This window comes from Suillus clintonianus, assembly GCF_016758775.1.
Source record: "Suillus clintonianus strain FC179 chromosome Unknown DEU56scaffold_90, whole genome shotgun sequence".
In the NCBI taxonomy this organism is placed as follows: Eukaryota; Fungi; Basidiomycota; class Agaricomycetes; order Boletales; family Suillaceae; genus Suillus; species Suillus clintonianus.
Window position 1 is genome coordinate 17,710 of NW_024539314.1, and position 24,394 is coordinate 42,103.

Below are 24,394 nucleotides of genomic sequence, written 5' to 3' on the forward strand. Positions count from 1 at the left end.
CGTATTAGTAGAAAAATATGCGGTCGAACCCGGCGGCCGGAGTCCCTATGTGATGAATTAATTAATTATGGGCCGTTAAGAGGGAAACTCCGGCCGGCCGGGATCTCGGCCCAAGCGGGGTCAGGAGGTATTCCGAATCCGAGTAACCAAGTAGTGTAAGTAACCAAGAGCACGACAGGTGAGAGCGCTCTTTTTGTTGTTCTGAGTTCATATCTCTGTTGCTGTTTTTTTACTGATTTTCTGCTAGCAAGCGAGCCTGTGTAGGTTCTAGTCCACACTAGAACTAGGCTGGTGATACCTTTTGTCGCATAACGAACGTCGGTGAAGTGACCCTCCTTCTGGGGACATGACGCGACTACGCCCACCAACATTAACGATTCAGCCAAAATCGCATTCGTTCGAATCCGAGTCAATTGCATTTCTCGATACGTCTTCCGAGTCAATCTCAGAATCTCCGCTCGCATCGGATGATGAGCTCTTGCAGTTATCCTCTCCTTCTTCTTCATCCTCCTCGAGCCCCATAGCCTTGAACATTCCCGATGCAGAAGAGTTGTCCCGAGACTTGGCAGCACTTGCTCAGCTACGCCAATCCGTGCAGAAAAATCTTCGTCTCCGACCAATTCGTTCCTTCAGCAGATTACCAAAGACTGCTATTCCAAATGTCACCGCAATTCCATGGCGTCAAGATCAATACCACCGCCAGCGGTTTGATTCAGATTCTTCCTCTCCTAAAAGCGCAAGCAGCACGTACCTTACCCCCGTTGACGTTAACTTCCCTCCTCCTCCTGCCTCGTCTCCCCCCGAACCTCCAAGCCATGCCCGAAAACCTCCGCAGCGCTCTGCGTCTATGCCCTCTCCCCGCGTTCCCACTTCTGCTATGGACCCCACTGAGTTACTGATCCGTCTCGCCTCTCCCACTCGTCCACTCCTCATCGACACCCGCCCTCATGCTGCCTATGCCGCGACTCACCTTTTAGGGAGTATTAATATCGCCATGCCGTCCCTCATTCTTAAGCGCTCAAAACGTACACTACCTACTTTCGCATCACTTCGCCAGTTCATCACCAGTGACGAGGGAAAGGACGTTTTTGATACCTGGGACGTTGATGGGGATGTTGTCATCGTTCATGGGGAAGAGACTGACGAACGGGAGAGAGATAACACAGGTGTCATTGCATGGGCCCTGCTTTCAGTTCTTGCGGGGTTTTTGGGCCCGGACAAGGTGTGGTATCTTCGCGGAGGAATTGTAGGTGCTCAACTTCATGCACGACTCCGAAAGAACATCATCCATGCACCCCATCCTCCTCCTTCTCCTTCCCAAGCCTCTTTGCGACTGCCAAAACCACCCAAGAGTGCAAAAGGAAGGGCATTCCTCCAACTTGACACCCACAGCGCTGCCGGGCTTAGTACCAGCGTACAAATCGAGCAGGAAGATCAAGGTCATGGAGACGAAGCGGAACGACCAGGACACTCCCCATTACCAATCATGCCTGGGCTCTCGCTCACCCTTGACAACCCTACGGATTCTCCGCCCTCCACACTCGCTTTTCGCCGCCCACCTCCCCCACGGAGATCAAGTAATCTCATTCTTGATAGTGTCAGGGCAAATGGAACCAGTGATGCAGCAAATAGTAGCGTAGAGTGCGGACAGACTCTGGCGAAGCCCCTCAAACATGCTGTGACAACTCTCCCGCGGCTTCAGATTCACACGGCTCCAACGCGCAGCTTAACGCTCCCTATTACACCCTCGCAACAGGCCGTGTTCCTCCACCCGCCGCCCGCATCCCCGTCGCATCTCACACTTCTCCATTCCAATCACACACCTCCAACGAGCGCATTTAACTCGAGCTTTAATTTCAATCTCTCCAATGGTAGTTACACTGGGAATGCGAGCCCATCTCCACCAATGCCCATCTCAATGCCCATGACACCATCCACCGCACGGCCGACGCCAACAACATCCACACCTGGCGCCTCCGACATCGAAAATGAGCGAGAAGATTTCATCATCTCTACGATCCTTCCTAACTTCCTCTTCCTCGGCCCTGAACTCATTTTGCCTTCACATGTTTCAGAATTACAATCTCTGGGCGTGAAACGAATCATTAACATCGCGGCTGAATGTACAGACGATCGCGGGCTAATGCTTCGGGAACGGTTTGAGCGGTATGTGCATATTCCGATGAGGGATTGTGTCGAGGAGGAAGGAGTACGTAAGGGGCTAAGTGAGGCCTGCGATGTGCTTGGTAAGTACTTCGTCTTCGTATATCCATGCCTTGCAATTCGATATTTCCGCCAGTGGAAAATCGTGTTTTTTATTCAACGCTTTTCTTGGTTTCCATCATCATACCTCGGTGTACATGGACTAATTCCCGATGCAGACGAAGCCGCCCTCTACAACGCACCTACATATGTGCACTGTAAAGCCGGAAAATCCCGTAGCGTCACCGCAGTGATGGCGTACCTTATCCACAGCCATCACTGGCCGCTGGCACGCGCATACCAGTTCGTCCTAGAGCGTCGCAAGGGTATAAGCCCGAACATCGGGTTTGTAAGCGAACTCATGGCATTTGAGGAGGCAGAGCTCGGGCGCATGACAAAGCCCAAGCCATCTGCTACAGTGAGTGAAAGTAGTGTTGGCGACGTCGGTGTTGGCACGGGTAGGCGACCAGCGCATGTGAGGGAGAGTTTGCCCCCGATGCCTTCATGGGACCGTGAGGAGGAAGAAGCCGGGGAGGAAATGGGCCAGGACATGGAGATAAGGGACCGGGAGGGGCGGTATCGTCATGTCAGGCGGGCTCCGGTGGATGAGAACACTTTGCAGCCGATGAGGCGAGTGAGCAAGGCAGGTCTAGAGAGTGCTGGATCGACAAATGGGGATGATGGGGATGGGACATGATGGGACATAGGAACTAGGTCATACCCTGCTGTCTTGTGCATTGCCGATGGGTTATTTTTTGATTTCCATACTACTTAATGAATTACAATACATAAATCCACCAATTGCGATGAGTTGACTCCATTATGCTAACTTCAATCTGCAAGGCATCAGTCCTTATGCCTTTACCATTTTATTCAATTCGACGGTCGCTTGCTTGATCAACCAAATTGACAATTTAATTAAATTTAGCGAAGTTTGACGGAAACTAGTTGCATTAACAGGCTCACAACTACAGGGGTTCAAAATCCATCATCGAAGAATCCTGTGCGCAGTGTATCAAGTGCCATTTCACGCTCCGCATGTAGACTTGTGACCAGCCCTCTTACGAGGCAAGCCCGGTGGTCAACCGATCACGACTCACGACTCACGAGTCTACTCCGCACGATCCTCGGTGTTTTATAACGTTGAATGGCGAGTGTGCAACATCGGGATTTCAATTTGTACTAATCACGTCTCGTACAATTGTACTGGTACCTTGAAGCCCCTGATCTCATAATACAGCTTGTCTCACTGGTTCGAAGTTTGTTCTTTCCTTGAAGCATCCAGGCATCAAAACTTCTCAGGCGACGTCTCAGGATAATGCTCCATCATGCTCCTGAGCTCCGATTCCGGAATTCTCTTCTCAAACTTAATTGAACACGGCATGACATCTGGCATCGACCCGTGCATGAGTCCAGTGTCATCCAATGGCTTCGTAGGATCCAGAGCAAGCTGGAAGGCCCACATAATAAGAAGCGAGTTGAGGAATATTGATCTGTGTTGGTCAAAGTGAGTTCGGAAGACGATGTGCGTGGAAGGGTAGCTTTACCTATTTGCGATATGTTGACCGGGGCATACGCTAAAAACAATGTCATTAAAAGAACGAATAAATGAAAAGCAGTGCTCACCGCCGGCCAAAGCCATAGACAAATAACTTGACTTTGAAATCGTCTTTCAGGCGACCTTGATCGTCAATCCAGCGCTGAGGCTTGAACGCGTCAGGCTCCGGGAAGACGTCTGGATCTCGAGAGATCGACCTAAAGCAGTGACCGTTAGTTAGGTCCTTGATATCTTGAAACACAATACTTGCCAATGGTTCCCGGCCACAATGGTCCCAGCTGGAATACAATAATTTTCCTGATGGGCCAGATCATCATCCGTGCGTAAAGCCTTTCAAAGATGACTTGCCCAAATCACATCGTCCGTTGTTCGGTGAGCCACCGCTGCAATGTGATTGTTGTGAAATTGAGGGACAAACCAAAAGAAAGATACTCACCACCGGTAGGCAAGGGTGGCCTCCATCTCAATGCCTCAGAGATAAATGCCTGCAGACGAGGAAGGGATTCTTGGTCGGCGAAGGTTGGCGCTTTGGTGCAGAAATTATTGAATCCATAGAACTCTAATAGGTTATCAAATTACCTCGGTGCCTTCCGATGACCTCATCGAGCTCGGCCTGAACTTTAGCTTGCTCCTCAGGAAAACATGCTGCTGCCATGAATACCGTGCAAATTAAGATAGAAGTCTTTCGCCCGATGTCAGTCACATATCTCCGGAGGCAACACAACAACGCCTCACCGTCTCGGATCCAGCTGAAAAAAAGGAACCGCCAAGAAAGGCCATCTCAGTCTCAGATAAACCATAGCCATTTTCTAGGATATGTCTCGCGAACGAAGGGCCGATATCCACATCGCTCTGCTGTGCAATGGGTCAGACATGAAGTGAAGATTAAAAAGGAATGCACACCATTTGTTCCTTCACGCGGTTCAACTGACTAAGGTTAAGTTTCTTGACGCTCTCATACTCCCGTTTCAAGTCGAGCCCATACCATGGGACGTATTTGAGCCACGGGATAGTGTCCACCAGATAAGCGTAAGGGCGCACGATCGCAGTACCCACCTTAACGAAATGACGAATGGCAATGACTGCAGGATCAGTCGCAGACGTGGGCGTATTCTTCCCATATGTAATTTTCATAATTGTTGTCGAAGTGTAACTTCAAACCACCTGTAAGCAATGCACTATCATAACCGAAAGCTCTTACGCTAGCACATGGCTCTGAAAGTTCTGTGGATCATCGAGAATGCCGAGAACTGTGTTCTTCACGTGTGACATCTGCAGGGGCCCGTAGGTCTCAGCTGCTTTAGGCTGGAGATGCGCATGAAGTGCTCTGCATCACATTAAAATTTGAGATAGATGAGGGAAGTATCACAGACTACTAACCTACGCATCCGACGGAATCTCTCCCCCCAGTGGGCAAATCCGATAGCCATTCCGCCGTGAAACATTTCTCCAGCAGCAATCATGCGAGGGCGGTCAGCTGTCAATCTGCCTTGATTCTCCAAAATATCCACAGCGGCCTGCAGCAGAATGTTTGAGCGTATATATGACAAAACAGCGTAAAGACTGACCTTGTAACGGCCAACAATAACGGTCTTCTCAAATCCTGACCGAAGGGTGATCAGAGGACCGTACTCGTCAATCCATTCCCCTATAGTGAAGGATGGGCTTATCAGCGACAAGAACAATCAGCGTTCAAAAGTCAATAAGTCGAATATGAAAGTTTACTGTTGCTCTGGCAGGTCATGCCCCCCAAGTTTCCAAGTGGGAGGGGAAGGCGGGAGGGGAAGGTTGCTCTGTGATTTACGGCGGTAAGCCCAAGCAATTACGACACCAAGACAAGCCGCAGCACCGAGGATGAGCTGTGAATTGTCAGAGATGCGCATGTCAGGTTGTAGCATGGTTGATAGGATGCAAGGAAGGGACTCTTTGTAACTATGATTCACGGTACAATGTGAAGAATGGCTTTTAAATTCCCTGTCAAGAGAATGGTGACCTGTACCGGTCAGCGGTGCGAATATTGATGTGCTTCTATCGGCATGGCAGAAAGACGTGGCGGTTCGCATAATACCTGGCAGCACTAAGGTCCCAGCTTCATTCGACTGCACAATAGTTACCCCCAGATACGGTAAGGTAATGGCGCCAGCGGATAAAGTAAACACCTAGATCTATGGTGAGAGTGATCCTTAGTAATCAATTAATCAACACTCATCCTCGCCCTTTGGCCCACCGGATCTCCTTTCGTAGTGCTTCTCGTTAAATCCAGGAAAACGGAGACTTGGACCAGGACCCCTGATAATGCCTATGGAAACCAGTCAGTAATCTGCATGGCTCGATGAAGCTCGGTTGATGATATCTGCATGGCTGAATGGAGCTCAGTTGTTGGTAGACCCACGGTATGATGACTGGGATGGCAAAGATCGGCTGCCCTTAAGTCGAAATCGACGTGGTGCGTGAGTTAACAGGAGTTAACGACTGCTATTCTCGCACAGTCCGTATCAAGGACGAGTAAGAAGGTGGTCTGCAAAATTATCGAAGACCGGAGAGGTGTCATGATGGCACACATTCGAGATATGTTCCTTGCCGTGCCGTGGAAGTTGGGAACGGGAAAGGTGGTGTATCCACATCGATATTGGTAGTTCACCTATTTGGGATGGAATGGACGGACCAGCTCATCATGATGTATTTGATGATCATGGCGCACCTTACTCACCATGCCCTGGGCCGCGCACAGTCCTTTGAAAACAAATTTTCATCTGCAAAGACACGGCTCGCCCGCTGCAGGATATCAATATTCAAGGGTGTCACAGTTCTGGCAAACGTGGCTACGTGCCGCGGTCCAGGTGGTCGTTCAAATTGAAAGCCGGGTATATGCATTCCAGAACAACGGTTCGAACCGAACTAAAAGTTTGGTCCAGTTCTCTATGGTTCGGTCCATGGTTCTTAATTCCAGGGATGAAGCCCAGTGAACTCTGGACATGGTCAAAACGGCTGGGATAAGCCGAAATATTGTTTACACATATTATGTATCTTACAATCGTGTACAATATTCTCACGTTGCTTCACCTTCGCGTTGCGCTGCGTTGCGTCGTCAAATCGTATTGCTCTCGATCGTATTTCGCATCGATCACATCGATCGCATCTATCTGAATCACATCGATCGCATCTTCCGGTAAGTACATTTCTAACGTCTCGATTGTATTTCGCATCGATCACATCAATAGCAACGATCGCATCTTCCAGTCAGTATATGTGCCACAACTATGCCTGGTAGGGACTACAATTGCGTCTGCAAGAGAGCCGACGGTGGTCGCCCTCACGCCGTGTCCCGCACAGAGTGGTACAGACATCTCCAAGCGGCCGAAACAGAAGAAGAAAGGAATGCCATACGCGCTGGGAATGTCTCCTCAGACTTACAGGCGAAAATTCAAGCCCACATTGATGCAGATGGCCAGACTGCATCAACTTCGCATCCTGTGCCTTCTGGCAATCCCACCCGAGCAGATGTGATGGCTCTCGAGTCTGTGACTCTGCCGAAACGTCCTGGCGAATTTCAGGTACACGAAATGCAACGGAAGCGCATACGAGCAGGTATGTTGAACTTCCTGTCAGCAACTGGTGCTAATCAGTGCGCCCTAGATGAAGAATGCACAGATTTTGATCAGCACAATCTTGATGATGAAGAAAACGCCCACGGAGATACAGGTGATAACGAAGGACACGTTGAGAGAGCTGCGGGTGATAAGAATGACAACTCGGAGCCAGAGGATCGTGGCGAAGTGCAGAATGAGCCAGAGGATCACGCCGAAGGGCAGAATGATCACGCCGAAGTGCAGAATGAGCCAGAGGATCACGCCGAAGGGCAGAATGATCACGCCGAGCCAGATGATCATGCCGAAGGACAGAACGAGCCAGAGGATCGTGGTGTTGAAGTAGGTGCTCAGATGGAACGTGCACCTGTCAATCTCGACGAACTTGCGGACTTAGCCATTCTACCTAATATGACGACCACCATGCAATTCATTCTAGCCCTCCGATCAGCCTCATTAGATGATCCCGTGGCAAAACTCGATGAAGATGCGAAGCGAAACCTACGCAATCCGCCTCATGAACCTCCCGATATCATAGATCCTGTTGTTCGTCATGCAATCAGAACATATTATGCTCTCGAACACTCTTCCCAAAATGCTTATGAACGTATTCGTGCTTCCACAACACAGACTTACCCTGACGCCGAGGCCATGCCTAGCTTCCGTCGTATTGAACGCATCATCGCTGAATACACTGGCGTAGAATCGATTACGCACGATATGTGCCTCGATACATGTGTCGCATTCACTGGCCCCTTCACAGACCTCGAGAAATGTCCCATGTGCAATAAACATCGTTATGACCAGATCAAATTCCAAGCGAGTGGTGGCCGCAGCAAGGTTGCCCGCAAATTCCACACAATTCCCATCGGACCACAGATTCAAGCGCTGTGGCGTGACGCAGAGAGTGCAAAGCAAATGCGCTACCGGCATGAACGCACAGAACAACTTTTACGGGAGATTCGCGAAGCAGGGGGGGCTATCGATACCTACGACGATTTTGTTATGGGCAGCGACTATCTTCAAGCTGTCGTCAATGGCGATATCGCTGAAAACGACGTGGTCTTGATGATCTCAATGGACGGTGTGCAGCTCTATGAGAGCAAGGTCTCTGATTGTTGGATTTACATATGGGTGATAATGAACCTCGCTCCCGACATTCGATACAAGAAGAAACATGTTCTACCAGGCGGATTCATCCCAGGACCAAATAAACCCAAAAACGTCGACTCGTTCTTATTTCCTGGACTTCATCACCTCGCTGCCCTGCAAAATGAAGGGCTATCTATCTGGGACGTTCGACGTGACGCTGCATACATCTCTTTCCTTTATCTGTTTCTTGCGACTGCCGACGGCCCCGGCTTAGTATACTTCGACGGAATGGTTGGCCATTGCGGAAAAAATGGCTGTCGCTTATATTGTGGTCTCATTGGTCGGCGAAAACGACGAGGGACACACTACTATCCTGTGCTCCTACGACCAAATAATTTTCACGTCGAAGGTTGCAATCACCCTGATGTCGACGTCTTCAATCTTCCGCCCGCTGCATCACACGAGTACGTTGCAAACCTACATCGCCTCGTGTCATCACCCAACCAGCGGCAATACGGGATGCGAAAGACAGAGACTGGGATCACGAAGCCGAGTCTTCTTCTTGGACTCCACCCGTCTCACACACTCAGGGTGCCAGTCTGTTTCTCGACCGACATTATGCATCTTGCGGGTCTTTTAAGCGACCTCCTACTCTCGCTCTGGCGAGGCACAATGGACTGTGCGTTGACAGATGATATCGCATCATGGGACTGGGCAGTTCTAAGTGACGGCGATGTTTGGGAGACGCATGGCGCAGCTGTTGCAGCTGCAGGTCAACACCTTCCGGGATCCTTCGACCGAAAGCCACGTAATATTGCCGACAAAATCAACACGAGCTACAAAACATGGGAATTTCAGCTCTATCTATTTGCTCTCGGTCCCGCGCTACTGTATGGTATCCTCCCCGAGCCTTTCTGGCGCAACTATTGCAAGTTAGTCCATGGATTTCGCATCATATGTCAGCACCGTATCAGTTTTGCACAAATGCAAACAGCTCATGACATGCTGGCCGAGTGGGAGGTTGATTTCGAAACATTGTACTATCAGCGCCGAGAGGACCGGATTCATTTCGTCCGTCCATGCGCTCATCAAGTTAATCACCTTGTAGCCGAAGCTGTGCAAAAGGGCCCTCCCGTGTGCTATGCCCAGTGGACAATGGAGAGGACCATCGGCAATTTAGGTCAGGAAATTCGGCAGCCATCCGAACCTTACGAGAACCTCTCTAGAGAGGGCATCCGTCGTGCGCAAGTTAATACCCTCAAAGCGATGCTCCCCGAACTCGACGAACCACCCAAAGGTCTCCCTGCTGGTGCAGTTGACCTTGGGGGTGGTTACGCACTTCTCCGCAAGCGAGATCCACGACCAGCTTACCCACAAGGTGCCGAGAGAGAAGCTATTGCACTGTTTCTTGACGGGCCCCCTCCACAGATATTTAAGTGGGCTCGTCTCCAGCTACCTAATGGTCAGATTGCCCGCTCGCATTGGCGAGAATCTTTGAAACCTCCACATAAGTTGCGTGTCTCTCGAAATGTCAAGGTATTTTTTTCATTCATGTTATTGTATTTAACTCTGACACATTTTTTTAGTTTACTCTTGATGGTGCGACACGTTTTGGTGAAGTCCGCTACTTTTCACAACTCGCAGTTGAAGCCAACGGAGACGAGGATAATGGTGATGAATGGACATTTCTTAATGTTGCAGTTGTCATGCTATATTCCCTCCCCGACAAGGACCTGCTTGAGTTGTCATTTCATACTGTCGCCTCGTGCACTTATGAACAAGATAACATCTGTGTCATTGACGTGAAGAGCATCACCGATGTCGTTGCGATGGTGCCGCATTACCCTCGGCTACCATCTGGTGTTGAAGAACATCGTTATTTTATGGTCGAAAAACCGGGCCTTAATGTTGCAACATTCGGCATCTTGGGTGATCCAACAGAAGTTGAGGACGGAGAGGAGGACATTCATGATGATGATAATGAAACGGACACATAGCTTTGAATGCGCGATCAATTTTTTGTACAATTCAACTGGTATAACAACAATACAGGTGATGACAGTCACTATGGCAGTACAATACTTTGTCTCGAATGTTGAATGGAATGCGAGCAGGATGCGAAAGGAGATAGGATACAAGGTGCCAAAAAAACACGGAGCAAAGTGCAGAGTGAGGCATGCGAAAGGTACAGAGCAAATAGAACGAAACTTTACATCTGGTGGAATCTACTTCGTGGTGTTTGCTTTTGCCACTGCGACAGCGGCAGGAAAAGTTCTAAAAGCTTGGAGCGCATTGATATCCTGGCTGGGAGAGATATGCCTGTACGTGCGGCGGCGACGAGGTGGCCATTCGCTCTCTTGGAATTTACGTTTACGGGAGACAGGGTCTTTGAGAACTCCGATGAGTTGTACAGGCTTTGCATGAAAGCAGTTACTGGATATAAAATCATAGTCAGTCAACTGCAGGAGTGAACGGAAGAGAAAACTTACTCGGTAGATATCATTGTCTTGGCCCGATAGCACGAGTCCCCGGCATCTGATTGCATTACGTCTGGATGGGACGAGTCCTTGACGTTGGACTCGGAGTCCTTGGTATGAGATTGAGAGGTACTAGAAGGTGTATTAATATGGGCTCAGGGAAAATAATGAAAATGTCACGTCTTCCGTCCTTTCAGTTTGCTGCCAGGCAACAACTCCTCGGCTTCGCTATCTGAAGAATCTTCGAGTTCAACGAGTTTCACAGCATCTTTGAGGCGAATGAGCAGTTTCTGTGGTGCAGACATCAGCATATAAGCAATAGTTGTATTAGTAGATATGTAGATAGCCTACCAACGGTCCTGGGTTTTGTGGTGTAAAATTGATCTCATATGTCGGCCAACCATTGAGGAGATTTTCAACTTCCATGACAAGGATATTGTCACGGAAAACTGTTTTGTCCGTCCAGTTGATAACGTGAGATGAGGCTGGCATGGAAGGCATAATATATGTACAAGCAGGATTTAGGGAGAGACTTAGAAATTTAGACTTAGACGAGAAAAGACTTAGACGACATAATGACTAAGCCATTCCACTTCTCATTCTGACGTCTTCAAGTTGTATGCCCCTCTTTCTCTGCATCCGTCATGTCGTTTTATTCCACACGGATTCCTTATTACCAGTCTTCTGATAATTCCAGCCCACCATTACTCACACCATCGCCACTTCCTTCCGGTTCTTTCGAACTATGCTCCGCTGCACTCGATTTTTCTCAAGGACAATTGGAGTCAAACGATAGCAATTCTGCTCTATTTCAAGTAAGTCACAACTAGCACACAAAGATCTGATTTTGCGACACAAATTTGAATTTCAGAATGGATATTTACATGGCCCCAGTAACTCTCGCGTCGTCACCTTACAAAATCAGGTGAACCAGCTGCAAATCGAGCTCATTCAAGCGAAAACGGCATATTCAACATTAGAGTAAGTTTCATTTTATTTCGTTGAATTTATTACTTTGGTACTACTTATTTGATGAGGTCTGCATTCCGCGAGCTTGCACGCAACGTGCAGCTCACTAATACAGATCCCACTCGAGTTACTACTGCTACTCCAACATGCAACCAGATACCTCCTGTCGACAAACAAGATCATCCAGATGTCAAGTTTTGGAGCCGTGCAGATTGGGAGAAATGGCACTCGACGCCTCAGGGACTCAAGCAAAAGGTAAAACGCGGACCCGCACCTTACCTAGAACACGAGGATGGCCAGCCAGTCACCGAAGAATTACTTGATGCTATTCGCAAGACAATTCGCAGCATCTGGTTCGAATTCGCAACTAAAGGACTCCTCCCGACGAGTTGGAGCAAGTTAATCCACTCAACCAGATTACTTTTTCACAGCCTCGTGGAGGAAAAGCACCCATTGTTTAGGCTAGCGACGGACGGATGGAAATTGGACCTCTTATGCAGCACTTCCTACCCATCGTGGCGGAAGAATCACCTCGACGCCAATGGTAACTACGTTAAGCATTCTAAAAAGGTCAAAGAGGAAAATAGCAATGGCGAATCGGATGCTCGGGACAGGAAACGAGCGTGGAGCCCAGAGCCAGACTCACTGTGCACCAAAAAACGTGTCAAAGGTATAGTGTCTCTGATTTGTGACGCATATATTCATGTACATCTGTACTAGGCGAGTCTGCGAACTCGAACTCTTCCAATGCCACTGCTACAAGTCCTCCCAATGCAACTACAAGTCCTCCCACTGCAATCACAAATTCTCCCGCTGCAACTACTAGTATAAACTCTCCCATCGACGCAATGACGAGCTCTCCCGCTCTTGAATGTGATTTATCTTCTAATTTGTGACTTGAAGTCACACGCTGATATGTCTGTCAACAGCCGAGGAGGCTGCTGCTGGCAGTGTGAAATCTGCGGGGCCCTCAAGCACTGTCAATGACCAAGTTGAACTGAGTACAAATTTCATTACATCTCTGGGTTCTCCGCTTGATGAGCCCCTTGATCCGTTTATAGATCCAATGCTTCTCGACGATCACATTAACACCCAATCCTTGGCCCTACTATCACCCGACTCGGGGAAAGAAAATATGCCTGCGGCTACATTGGTTCCTGCTCCCTCAATTCGTCCACCACCGATTCTTCTAATCAACCCAATGTAAGTTTTTTTCTCAACCGCAACACAAAACTAATTGTATTAGTACCAGTAGCACTGGATCGAGTCGCCATCCACTGACTAAGTCAGCTATGGTCAATGCCGCTACGACGCCCACTGTACCACTTCCAGGTACATCTGATGCTGTTAAGGGGGCAGAAGCACTTTCCTCGACTATCGCAAATTCGGCCAGTCCCTCTTTCAAGCCTGTATCCGAGTCAACTCCACTCGCGTCCCCTAACGACGGCCCCGATACTTCTGCATCATCAAAGAAAATTGTCAGAATGCGACCGGGTCCCAAGAAAAATGGACGGTAAGTCCATTTGTTCGCTCACAGAATCGGCACTTATTCAATTACATAGGAATTTGTGCGCATTTCGATGGCTCAAGCAAGTTAATACCGGCGGCGGTTCCACGAAGGAATTTAACACATACTATTCTCAGTTGGACAAGGAGCAAATCGAGGTATGTGTTTGCTACTTTTTGTATGTACTTCTACACCTAACCTCTCTACAGTTATATGATACAGAGGCTGCACGCTTAGTAGGTGAAACAGTCATTGTATTGTCTAGTCTAATTATGAACATCTAGGAACGAGAAGGACTCTGGACAAAGAACAGCGACATTCTCGACGGCGCTATGTACTAGCTTCGCATCACAATCCCATCTTGTTGCCGTCGTCCCCTGCACTATTCTTCTCAATCCTCTGGTCCTGGACCACTATCCTTGCTGCGATGTCACTGCTTTTTCCACTGGACCCTCTCGTCTTGCCTACCATCTGCTTGCCTTCCTTATCGCTGCCCTATGCCTGCTGTTATGTCGCTGTTGTGTCATTTCCGCTATCGCGCTCCATGTTGTCATTATTGCCCCGTATCGTGTTTTCTCGCATTTTCTGATCACGGGTCGAGTTATTTGTACCATTAGATTATAGCACAATTAGCACGAATTCAACTGATTTTGTCACACCAATGGAACAGAATTGAAATATGTTGAAAAATGATATTCATATTCTTAACATACCCTACAATATGCGAGAAGACCTGAACATTCGCGAAATATGGTATTCGTCCCAAGAGCGAGTCTCCTGTTGTGATATATTGTGACTCTAAATTCGTCATATTCCGCTCGTTCTCAACCGTTTTGACCATGTCCAGAGTTCACTGGGGATGAAGAACGCACCATCACTTAGTGCTCTACACCACCAACCGCCGAAAATATCTGGTTGACCCCAAAAGGTATCAGGGTGTCGAAAGCCTTCCCACAGTACTATCTGTTGAATTCCGCTCCTTAGCCCCTATCCGGATACTGCAAAGATCTGGTCACACTACAGCTACGCTTTCAAGTTGTGTCATTCTCTTCGTCGAATCAATGCCAGCACCTGGCCTCTTCCTCGTTTTCCCGTCGCTCGTCTTCCTCGCGTCGTCAAGCGCCCGTTGCAACATTGCTCAGTATTATAGGCCACTGGCGCTGTCCTTGAAGTGCGTGGCATCATCCAACCAACCGCGTCGCTGGTGCACGTTGTGCATCCAGATGCATCATCTCTTCGATTGAGCAGAGGTCAGTCCGTCTGTTCATTGATCTCATCATGCTCCTCACCTTTTTTTGATGCTGCCGCCTGATCTTGTCCCGTTGTCCAGTCGCCATGCGTGGAGAGACTCACTGTCCGTGATTACGGGCTCGTCAAATGGCACCGGCATCACAAGCTGGTGGCTTCCTTGGTGTCAGTGCAGGACTAGACCCAAGCGAACGGAGGACGTCATTTGGAATTGTAAGTCCCGGTACCGCCGTCGACAATCTTGGACTAACGATATTTGTTGATAGAGCCCCAAATTATTCATCGAGGGAACCCTATGGTCTCTGCACTCCATGCGCTCGCACCCAAGCCCCTACTCTGCACGTTCATCTTCAGGATCAGAACCTGCACCCTCTGCTCGCGTTTTCAATCTCTCAGGGTCCAATTCCTCTCGTCCTTGTGCAAACTCTGCTCACTCATGCGCAGCCTGAGTGACCACGTCATCTACATCCCTGAACTCTAGTCGACCGCTGGGTATTATTTCGCCATCTGTGAGCACGTTCGGACATACAGATCCCTTGAGGTACATGTCCCGCACTGCTGAGGTGTATCAAACATTATTTTAATGAGTTATGGCCAAGTGTGTCAAGGAATGATACTGTAGAGATACGACACTAGCTTCGTCACGTGCAGCACGTGACAAAGTCACGCTTAGTGTCACAGCTTCGAATTACCCTGTCACCTGTGACCACATAAAAAATAGCTTCGGAAATTGTGATTTTGTCAAGGCTTCTTGTCTGATTCATATCTTATTATAAAGTTGAGAAGTAACAGGTAGAATCTAGCTGGACATTGTTGTTTTTTATATGTTTTTTGTATGTTTTTTATATGTTTTTCTGTATGTTTTTACCACATGTCACAAATTAGCTTCGGCCCCCAAAAAATTGGTGTGACAGTCACACCAAATAGGTTCGATTCGTTGATGGCTGTGACCTGTGACGAACCTAGTGTCGTATCTCTACAGTAGTGTCAACCAGTGATTCTACACTAATGCGTCGGGTTTGCTGATTCGTCAGCGAGGTCACGTGCCGTGGTATTTTACGGGCCTCTCTGGCAAAATGACTCTGAGTCAACTTTATAATATATATATAGTCATTCAGATCACCATATCTATTTCAACAATTCTGCGACTGTCGAGTCGCCAAGTCAGGCGCTATACGCGAGGAAATTCATACGCCATGGCGAATACCATGGAGTTAGTCCAGGTTTGTTTCTCATCGTCAATAATAAACTTTCCCTACTAACAAGGCGGATGCATAACAGACAGGCAAACGCGATCGTCTCATAGAGCTGGAAAAGAAGTATCAAAAGAAATGGCAGGAGGATTCTATATTCGAAGTTAATGCCCCTTCACCCGACGAGCTGAAGGGCTTGTCGCCTGCTGAAGTCCGGGATAAATATCCCAAGTGGTTTGGCAACTTCCCTTACCCATACATGAACGGCTCTTTGCATCTGGGTCACGCGTTCACCATCTCGAAGATCGAATTTGCCGCCGGGTACCAGAGATTATTGGGCAAGCGTGTCTTGTTCCCTCATGGTTTGCATGCAACTGGCATGCCGATCAAGGTGAGTAAATACCAGTCATTTGGGGATCGTTTGTCTGATTTCTGATTTCTTGCACAGGCTGCTGCTGACAAAATAATTCGTGAGATGGAGATCTTTGGACCAGATTTTGAACGATTTGATGAAGAGGCGCAAGACGACAAACCTATAAAAGCGGCGCCAAACGGCCCAGCCATACCTTCAGCAGCAGTCGGGAAAGCCACGAAGGGCAAGATCGCCGCAAAATCCACAGGACTAGCATACCAATTCCAGATCATGTTGTCAATCGGCGTCCCGCGCACAGAAGTCAAGAAGTTTGCAGATCCTCATCACTGGCTAGAACACTTTCCTCCAATCTGCAAGGTGCGTAAACTGATCGTCGGTTAATTTTCTACTTTTCTCATTTATGTACTACAGGAGGATAACAACGCAATGGGAAATCGTATCGATTGGAGACGTTCGTTTGTCACAACTGACCTGAACCCTTACTACGACTCCTTCGTCCGTTGGCAAATGAACAAGTTACACGCACTGGGAAAAGTCAAGTTTGGGGAGCGATACACGATCTACAGCCCTAAAGACGGACAACCTTGTATGGACCATGATCGGTCCGACGGTGAAGGCGTCAACCCCCAAGAGTACACTGGTGTCAAGATGGAGGTAGTAGAATGGAGTCCAGCTGCAAAGGTCATTGAAGGCAAAGTAGATGGTCGGAAAGTATTTTTGGTGGCTGCTACGTTGCGTCCCGAGACCATGTCGGTATCCTCGTCTTCATCTTAACATTGTCTCTTAGTACATCCACAGGTATGGCCAAACCAACTGCTTCGTCGGCACATCCATAAAATACGGAGTCTTCGCGATCAACGATACAGAAGCATTTGTATGCACTTATCGTGCAGCCCGTAACATGGCATTCCAAGGTCTATCGCCTGAGCGCGGCCAGACTCAACAGCTGTTGGAGATCGATGGCGCGGACATGATCGGCACGAAGATTAAAGCACCATTTGGACTGGTTCCCGAAGTATATGTCCTGCCCATGGATAATGTTTTGGCTACGAAGGTCAGTCGTCGTAGCTTTGTAGTAGATGTTTTTGACATTGTCTTAGGGTACCGGTGTCGTCACTTCTGTACCGTCAGATTCCCCCGATGATTTCGCAACCCTTAACGATCTGCGCAAAAAGCCCGATTTTTACAAGATCGATCGCAAATTTGTATCCATTGATCCGATTCCCGTGCTGACGACTCCGACTTATGGCGAGCTGACCGCGCCCCGCTTGGTTGAGAAACTGAAGATTCAGTCACAGAAAGATGTCAAGCAGCTGGCAGAGGCGAAGGAGATCGCGTACAAGGAGGGTTTCTACAGTGGAACGATGTTGGTCGGCGAGTTCAAGGGTCTGTCCGTTCAAGAGGCAAAGCCCAAAGTGCGCGCAAGCATGATCGAACAACGATTGGCATTCGCATACGCCGAGCCAGAGAACCCGGTCATCTCGCGCAGCGCGGATGAGTGCGTTGTTGCCTTGATGGACCAGTGGTATATGGATTACGGCGAATCTGAGTGGAGATCACAAGCCGAAAGGCATGTTTTTCGTATTCCCCCTTTTCTTTTGCTTATCATTTGCCTTCAGTTTACTGGCAAAGATGGAGACGTGGACAGTTGAGACTCGGAATTTATTCGAAGCCACATTGGCATGGCTGAATCAGTGGGCGTGTGCTCGGACATACGGCCTGGGGTCTAAGCTGCCTTGGGATCCACAATTTATGGTTGAAAGTTTGAGTGACTCGACTATCTACATGGCATACTACACTGTCGCACATTTGTTGCACGGTAAGGTGTCAGAACTTACTTTTATCATCTCACTGACCACATTAACTTAGATGACATCTTTGGTCGGACACCTGGGCCTCTGGGCGTCAGTGCCGAGCAGATGACGGACGAGGCCTGGGAATACGTCTTCTGCAACGGACCGTGGCCAGAGTCTGAGCCGTTCCCAAAGGAAAAAGCCGACGCATTGAAGCACGAATTCAACTACTTCTACCCTTTCGATATGCGTTCCTCCGGCAAAGACTTAGTTCAGAACAACCTGACGTTCTTGCTGTATAACCACGCCGCCATCTTTCCTGAGGACAAGTGGCCCTTGGGCATCCGCACGAATGGACATCTGATGCTCAATGGCAAGAAGATGTCGAAGAGCACAGGAAACTCACTGACGCTGAGGGAGGGCGTGCAGAAATTTGGCGCTGATGCCATGCGTTTGTCGTTGGCGGATGCTGGCGATGGCGTGGAAGATGCCAACTTTGATGAGAAGACTGCCAACGCAAACATCCTGCGCTTGCATACCTTGATGACCTGGTGCGAGGTATGAAAATTTTCGGCCTCCAATGACACAACGTACTGACGACTGCTTTAGGAAATATTCAAGGATGAGTCCAACCTGCGTACTGGTCCCAAGAACTCTTACCATGATCGCGTGTTCGAGGAGGAGATTGTCGACCTGATAAACATCACAAAGAGTCATTTCGACGCGTGAGTTCCACCCAACCAAAGCTCCTCATCATGCTCTAAGTTGTCTACGTTAGAACCGCTTTCAAGGACGCTCTGAAGTTTGGCTTCTACGAGTTGCAGAGTGCCCGTGACTGGTACCGAGAAGTGACCGCCGACATCGGAATGCACGCAGACTTGGTCAAATACTGGATCCGTGTCGCTGCCTTGATGATCACGCCTTTTGCTCCTCACTTTGCGGAGCACATCTGGACGGAGCTGTTGAAGGAGCCTCGTTCGGTACAGTTGGCCCTGTGGCCAGACACAGGGCGCACTGCTGATAGGGCGATCATCGAGACCGGTGTGTACATGCGTGGAACGCTAAAAACTATCCGTGATGCGGAGATCACGTTGTTGAAGAGGATGCAGAAGGGCAAGAAAGGTAAGGGTGGGGAAGTTGCGCTGTTTGACCCCAAGAAACCCAAGGCCGTCCGGATTTATGTTGCGACCAAGTTCCCTGAGTGGCAGGAGACCTGCGTGCAGGCTGTCAAGGATTCGTACTCAACACTGGAGGATAAGGTAGACGACGCTAAAGTGCGCGATGTCCTGATAGAGAAAGGGTTGATCAAGGACAAGCGCGCTATGCCATTCATCCAGGCGTTCAAGGTAAGGACATGTCCATTACCGTTTTTATTGGCTCATATCATCTCGAAAATGCAGAAACGAATGTCAGAAATTGGGGTTAATGCTGCGTTCCGGAGAACTTTGTTGTTCTCTGAGTCTGAAATTTTGAAGGAGTTACTGCCGTATCTCCAAAAGTCTTTGAGTTTGGAAGATGTGGAAGTTTTCTCTGTTGAGGAGGCGTTGCAAAGAGAGGGTCCTGGTTTCACGCGCACTATCGTGGAGTCCTCCGAACCTGGAAGCCCTGCCTTCGAGTATCGCAACGTATAGAGCTTCTCGATTCGTTCTCACAATACCATCACACTTGTACTTACAGGTCAATTGTACTTTCATCACAGTAGCTAACAACACAATTAACAAGGCTTATCTATGACGCTCCAAACCCCACTTTAATAAACTGCGCGATACACAACATTGAGTGCGCGATACACAACCGAATGCGCGATAGACAACATCGGGTGCGCGATAGACAACGTCGAGTGCACAATACAATAAAAACGTAGATATTGCTACTAAACTGCACGGCCAAAATCTTCGAAGTTGGGCTTGACAATCGAGTATTTTGTGAGATTGTCAGCTGTGCGAGTGATAAGTTTTCGCTTGTGATCAAAGGCACTTTGGCCTTTCACAATGAATAATACAGCTTTCCAGCAATCTGGGTTTATCTCGCCAATGTCGAGTTTCTCAAACCGTTCGATGGCAGGAGTCCTTGTAAGGTTGTGGATTTCGCCTATCCAGCAGAAACCGACCCATTCCGTTCCACCACAGCTGTTTCCAGTCCTCCTCGCATCTCTTTTGCTTCGTGCAAGTTCCTGCATGTACCATAGGTGGGGCTTCACATGCAATAATCCAACGGTGTACATCCAGACATTCTTTGACCTTGAATATTGTGTTCCACACAATGGGCCCAACAGCGTGACATTCGTCATCAGACATGTCATTGATGCTAGCTAGAATGAGGCGCTCGAAAGCATGCGGCAAGAATTCTTTGATGTTGTACTTCAAAGCGAGCGAAATAAGTCGTGTTGATTCGAGTGAGTAGCAGTTGCGCTTAGGGGACTGCACGGGTATACCCGGGTAGCAGTGGTCCCTGGTTCAGTGCTGCGTCCTTCAAAATCTAACAGAAGCAAACAAAACATTCACTTTGGGCATACCCTCGCCAACGCCCTCCATGTCTCAGTCGAGAGCCCCTCAAATGACAATGCAAACATTCACTTTGGGAATACTCTCGTCAACGCCAACGTGAATGGCAACAATATCTCCCGCTTAGTCCGCTCGAGCCTGGAAACGTTAACCCGTTGTCGTGACTGTGGACAGCCGACACGTCTACATATCCGACGAAGCGGATGGAATGGATGATGTCGACTTTTGTGAAGAGCTCCTCCCCACCCTCATGCGTGTAGCCACTTACAGCTCCGAGAATTTTGCCACAGCACTACATATATGCATGCTCATACAGATAACATCAATAACCTACTCGCCAATCACGCCCACTTTCTGCGTCCCTGTGACACTCCCGCACACCAGCTAGCAATCATAGTCCTTGCCACACAACCATCCTACCAGCTGAATGCACTGCGCATCGTCGAGAAAGAAGTGCTCGACATTGTGCACGCCACACGTGTCGCTGTACGGAGCGCATTTTGCCAGATCGATGTTCAGGCCAATCAGACGGAGCTCACTGGGATGGTAGCATCGCGTCGGGAGGCACTGGGGCGACGTTGGAGTGCAATCCAGTACAGTAGTATCGCGCACTCAGTAAGTGTATCGCGCATCAGTGAGTGTATCACGCACTCGATGTTGTATCGCGCACGCGATTGTTGTGTATCGCGCACTCTATAGTGTATCGCGCACTCAATGTTGTGTATCGCGCAGTTTATTAAAGTGGGGTTTGGAGCGTCATACTTATCTGCTCTTCGTGTCGTATGACGTGGAAAGTACGTTGACGACGATCTATAGATCTCAGGGATTGTCGGCGCTATCACGTACGAAAAGATGGAAGGCGGGGACGTGTGAGGTCTCACGAGGTCTCACAGCGGACCTAAAGAAGGCAGACGAAGTGACGTTCGTTCACATGTACTAGCCAGGTCATCGGCATTGTCTGGACGTGAGCTCTAAGTAGTCGTGTGCTCGATAGTATTATATGTATGGATATGTTAACGTCACAACTAGTCTCTATACACTTGCGGAATATACAATATACAAGGACTATCTGATCAAACGAAAGTATAGTACTGCACACTAATAGCCGCGACCGGCAGAACACCGCTTCCTGGAACGCGTGTATTGACAGACAATTGACTACTACGAGACAACTACCAATAACTCGATCGAGAGACGTACTTGAAGGGCAGTTCATAAATCCTAACGGAGGGCGATCAAGTGGAAACTGCGAATAACCGAAAATTTTCATCACGCAAGGAATGGCGCGCATATATATCGCTCATTTCCGCGAGGCATTGTAGAAGTTGGAATGCGTCCATTGAAATAATATGGCTCTATGTTACCGATACTGACGTACAACTTTTATCGGGATTATCCCACCGCGCCCGCCTCACAGCTCATCATGGTCATAATAAGGTCCATCATCCTCAGGCTCGCTGGCACCTCCACTGTAGAGCTCGCTCGTGATGGGGTTGACGACGCTTTGAATCTCCGACAGCTTCTCTTCGAACTCCTCAGTGGTAGCACTCTGGCCATTTTCATCAATCCACTCCGTGGCCTCCTTGATCGAGGCAAGGATGGTCTTCTTGTCATCATCGTCAATCTTGCCACCAAGGCCAGACTGGTCACCGAGTTGGGACTTGAGTCCGTAGACGAACGTGGAGAGGGAGTTGAGTGACTCGATGCGCTTGCGGTTGGCTTCATCCTCTGAGGCGAAATCTTCAGCCTCGCGGACCATGCGCTCAATGTCCTCCTTGGAAAGACGACCCTTCTCGTTCGTGATCGTGATTGACTCGGATTTACCACTAAGAGCACGGTCAGCGTCCTATAATGCTGAGCGATGGCCAATGACTTACGTTCCCTTGTCAGATGCACCGACCTTCATGATACCGTTGGCGTCGATCTCAAAGGTGACCTCGATCTGAGGAACACCACGAGGAGCAGGGGGAATGCTCGAGAGTTCGAACTTGCCGAGTAGGTTATTGTCCTTGGTCAACGAGCGCTCGCCCTCAAAGACCTGGATTAGAACAGTGGGCTGGTTGTCAGCTGCCGTTGAGAAGCTTTGTAGATTGTCAGTACGATGCATTGATGCGCAGGAACATGGACACTGACATCTGTGACTTGCGAGTGGGAATAACAGTGTTACGGGGAATGAGCTTGGTGAAAACACCACCCGTGGTCTCGATACCAAGTGTCAAAGGACAGACATCCACCAAGACCACGTCTTCGGTGCCCTCTTCACCAGAGAGGATACCGCCCTGGACAGCGGCACCGTAAGCGACAGCCTCATCGGGGTTAATACCCTTCGACGCTTCTTTGCCGAAATACTCCTTGAGGAGCTGTTGAACCTTGGGAATGCGGGTCGAACCACCAACAAGAACAACCTGCAACCATGTTAGACAGCGTAAATAAGGGACGCAAAACGCCTGACCTCATCGATGTTCTCCTTGTTGATCTTCGCATCCTTGAGTACCTGCTCGACGGGCTTCATGGTCTTACGGAACAGATCCATGTTTAGCTCTTCAAACTTCGCGCGAGTGAGCGTCTCCGAAAAGTCGTTGCCGTCCTCGAAGGACTCAATTTCGATGCGGGTCGACTGCTGGCTGGACAGAGTGCGCTTGGCCTTCTCAACCTCGCGCTTCAGCTTGCCCATGGCGCGGAGGTTGCTGGTGACATCAGTGCCGGTCTTCTTCTTGTATTGTTTGACAAGATGGTCGATGACGCGGTTATCGAAATCCTCACCACCAAGGTGCGTGTCACCAGCAGTTGCCAAGACCTCGAAAACACCATCGTCGATCGAGAGCAAGGAGACATCAAAAGTTCCTCCTCCAAGGTCATAGACAATAATTTGGGACTCCCCGCCCTTCTTGTTAAGACCATAGGCGATAGCGGCAGCAGTGGGCTCGTTGATGATACGGAGAATATTTAACCCAGCAATCGTACCGGCATCTTTCGTGGCTTGACGCTGGGCGTCATTGAAGTCTTGAAACAATATTCATTAGCGAGAGATGGTGAAATCAATGTTATAGGCTTACATGCAGGAACTGTTACTACCGCGTGGGTGACCTTCTCGCCGAGATAGGCCTCTGCCGTCTCCTTCATCTTTGTAAGGATCATGGCGCTGATCTCTTCCGGAGTCTAGAGGGAACAGTCAGTTGAAAACATTCAGTGATTGGTCTTGGTACTCACAAATTGGCGGGTTTCACCCTTGAAACCAATGGAAATGGCTGGTTTACCCCCCTTGTCAACAACGTTGAAAGGGAAGTGCTTCATGTCCTTCTTTAATTCCAGGTCGTCCATCTTTCGGCCAATGAGACGTTTGGCGTCAAAGACAGTGTTAGTCGGATTTGAATGGAACGCGTTCTTGGCGCTATCACCAACTCTGTATGGAATATATCAGCACTGATTGCATGGGCTACATAAAAAAACTTACAGCCGCTCGTCATCAGTGAAGCTGACCCATGAGGGTGTTATACGGTGACCCTGGTCGTTGGCGATAATTTCGACACGACCGCCACGTTGAACGCCGACGCAAGAATAAGTGGTTCCCAAGTCTAGTAAGGTCAGTGATTTGAAGAGTGACGCAGTGTAGGTACGCTTACCTATGCCTATAACCGTACCGTATTCACTGTTAGAATTTGCTGCGACAGCGGGACAGAAACAAATGATTGCAAGGAATGCAAGGAAAAACAGAGACAGGGAGGACGCCATACGCCATGATTTGGCGCGACTTGGACGACCAGACATTGTTGTGACAAGAGAAGTTGGTACTTGGTTGGTGAACCAGCTCCGGTGTATTTATGTCTTTCAAAGGACACGCAAATGACACGTATACACTCACACGCCCTTAATTACATAAGTCAAGTTATC

The 24,394-nt window shown here is 48.9% G+C and overlaps 6 protein-coding genes across 6 annotated transcripts; 3 read left to right on the plus strand and 3 right to left on the minus strand.

The window, feature by feature from the left end:
• Nucleotides 1-158: 158 nt before the first annotated feature.
• Nucleotides 159-3,047, plus strand: DEU56DRAFT_825804 (uncharacterized protein). Its single transcript, XM_041354305.1, has 2 exons — nucleotides 159-2,246; nucleotides 2,382-3,047. The coding sequence occupies exons 1-2, from the start codon at nucleotides 347-349 to the stop codon at nucleotides 2,897-2,899; spliced, it is 2,418 nt and encodes an 805-aa protein (XP_041204397.1). The 5' UTR covers nucleotides 159-346; the 3' UTR covers nucleotides 2,900-3,047.
• Nucleotides 3,048-3,490: 443 nt separating this feature from the next.
• On the minus strand, nucleotides 3,491-5,643 carry DEU56DRAFT_744020 (cytochrome P450; the record flags this gene model as incomplete). Its single annotated transcript, XM_041349046.1, has 13 exons — nucleotides 3,491-3,695; nucleotides 3,750-3,779; nucleotides 3,829-3,957; nucleotides 4,002-4,090; nucleotides 4,142-4,143; nucleotides 4,197-4,286; nucleotides 4,340-4,442; nucleotides 4,496-4,615; nucleotides 4,664-4,913; nucleotides 4,962-5,087; nucleotides 5,141-5,277; nucleotides 5,329-5,425; nucleotides 5,486-5,643. The coding sequence occupies 13 exons, from the start codon at nucleotides 5,641-5,643 to the stop codon at nucleotides 3,491-3,493; spliced, it is 1,536 nt and encodes a 511-aa protein (XP_041204398.1).
• Nucleotides 5,644-10,664: 5,021 nt separating this feature from the next.
• DEU56DRAFT_916649 (uncharacterized protein) lies at nucleotides 10,665-11,408 on the minus strand (the record flags this gene model as incomplete). The annotated part of the gene is made up of 4 exons (XM_041357884.1): nucleotides 10,665-10,872; nucleotides 10,929-11,048; nucleotides 11,097-11,206; nucleotides 11,268-11,408. 4 exons carry the CDS (start codon nucleotides 11,406-11,408, stop codon nucleotides 10,665-10,667), a joined length of 579 nt encoding a protein of 192 aa, XP_041204399.1.
• Nucleotides 11,409-11,560: 152 nt separating this feature from the next.
• DEU56DRAFT_759389 (uncharacterized protein) lies at nucleotides 11,561-13,733 on the plus strand (the record flags this gene model as incomplete). Its single annotated transcript, XM_041350310.1, has 9 exons — nucleotides 11,561-11,731; nucleotides 11,788-11,897; nucleotides 11,954-12,555; nucleotides 12,606-12,758; nucleotides 12,815-13,088; nucleotides 13,132-13,398; nucleotides 13,448-13,550; nucleotides 13,602-13,628; nucleotides 13,677-13,733. The coding sequence occupies 9 exons, from the start codon at nucleotides 11,561-11,563 to the stop codon at nucleotides 13,731-13,733; spliced, it is 1,764 nt and encodes a 587-aa protein (XP_041204400.1).
• A 2,010-nt stretch (nucleotides 13,734-15,743) lies between these two features.
• DEU56DRAFT_825821 (uncharacterized protein) lies at nucleotides 15,744-19,742 on the plus strand. Its single transcript, XM_041354306.1, has 11 exons — nucleotides 15,744-15,863; nucleotides 15,922-16,224; nucleotides 16,282-16,563; nucleotides 16,618-16,955; nucleotides 17,005-17,260; nucleotides 17,307-17,776; nucleotides 17,826-18,025; nucleotides 18,076-18,557; nucleotides 18,609-18,724; nucleotides 18,778-19,345; nucleotides 19,400-19,742. The coding sequence occupies exons 1-11, from the start codon at nucleotides 15,837-15,839 to the stop codon at nucleotides 19,628-19,630; spliced, it is 3,273 nt and encodes a 1,090-aa protein (XP_041204401.1). The 5' UTR covers nucleotides 15,744-15,836; the 3' UTR covers nucleotides 19,631-19,742.
• A 1,836-nt stretch (nucleotides 19,743-21,578) lies between these two features.
• Nucleotides 21,579-24,336, minus strand: DEU56DRAFT_825826 (heat shock protein 70 family). The gene is made up of 8 exons (XM_041354307.1): nucleotides 24,127-24,336; nucleotides 23,958-24,078; nucleotides 23,714-23,906; nucleotides 23,560-23,662; nucleotides 22,956-23,506; nucleotides 22,637-22,908; nucleotides 22,381-22,584; nucleotides 21,579-22,329 (listed from the first exon to the last, which is right to left on the minus strand). The coding sequence occupies exons 1-8, from the start codon at nucleotides 24,269-24,271 to the stop codon at nucleotides 21,915-21,917; spliced, it is 2,004 nt and encodes a 667-aa protein (XP_041204402.1). The 5' UTR covers nucleotides 24,272-24,336; the 3' UTR covers nucleotides 21,579-21,914.
• Nucleotides 24,337-24,394: the final 58 nt, after the last annotated feature.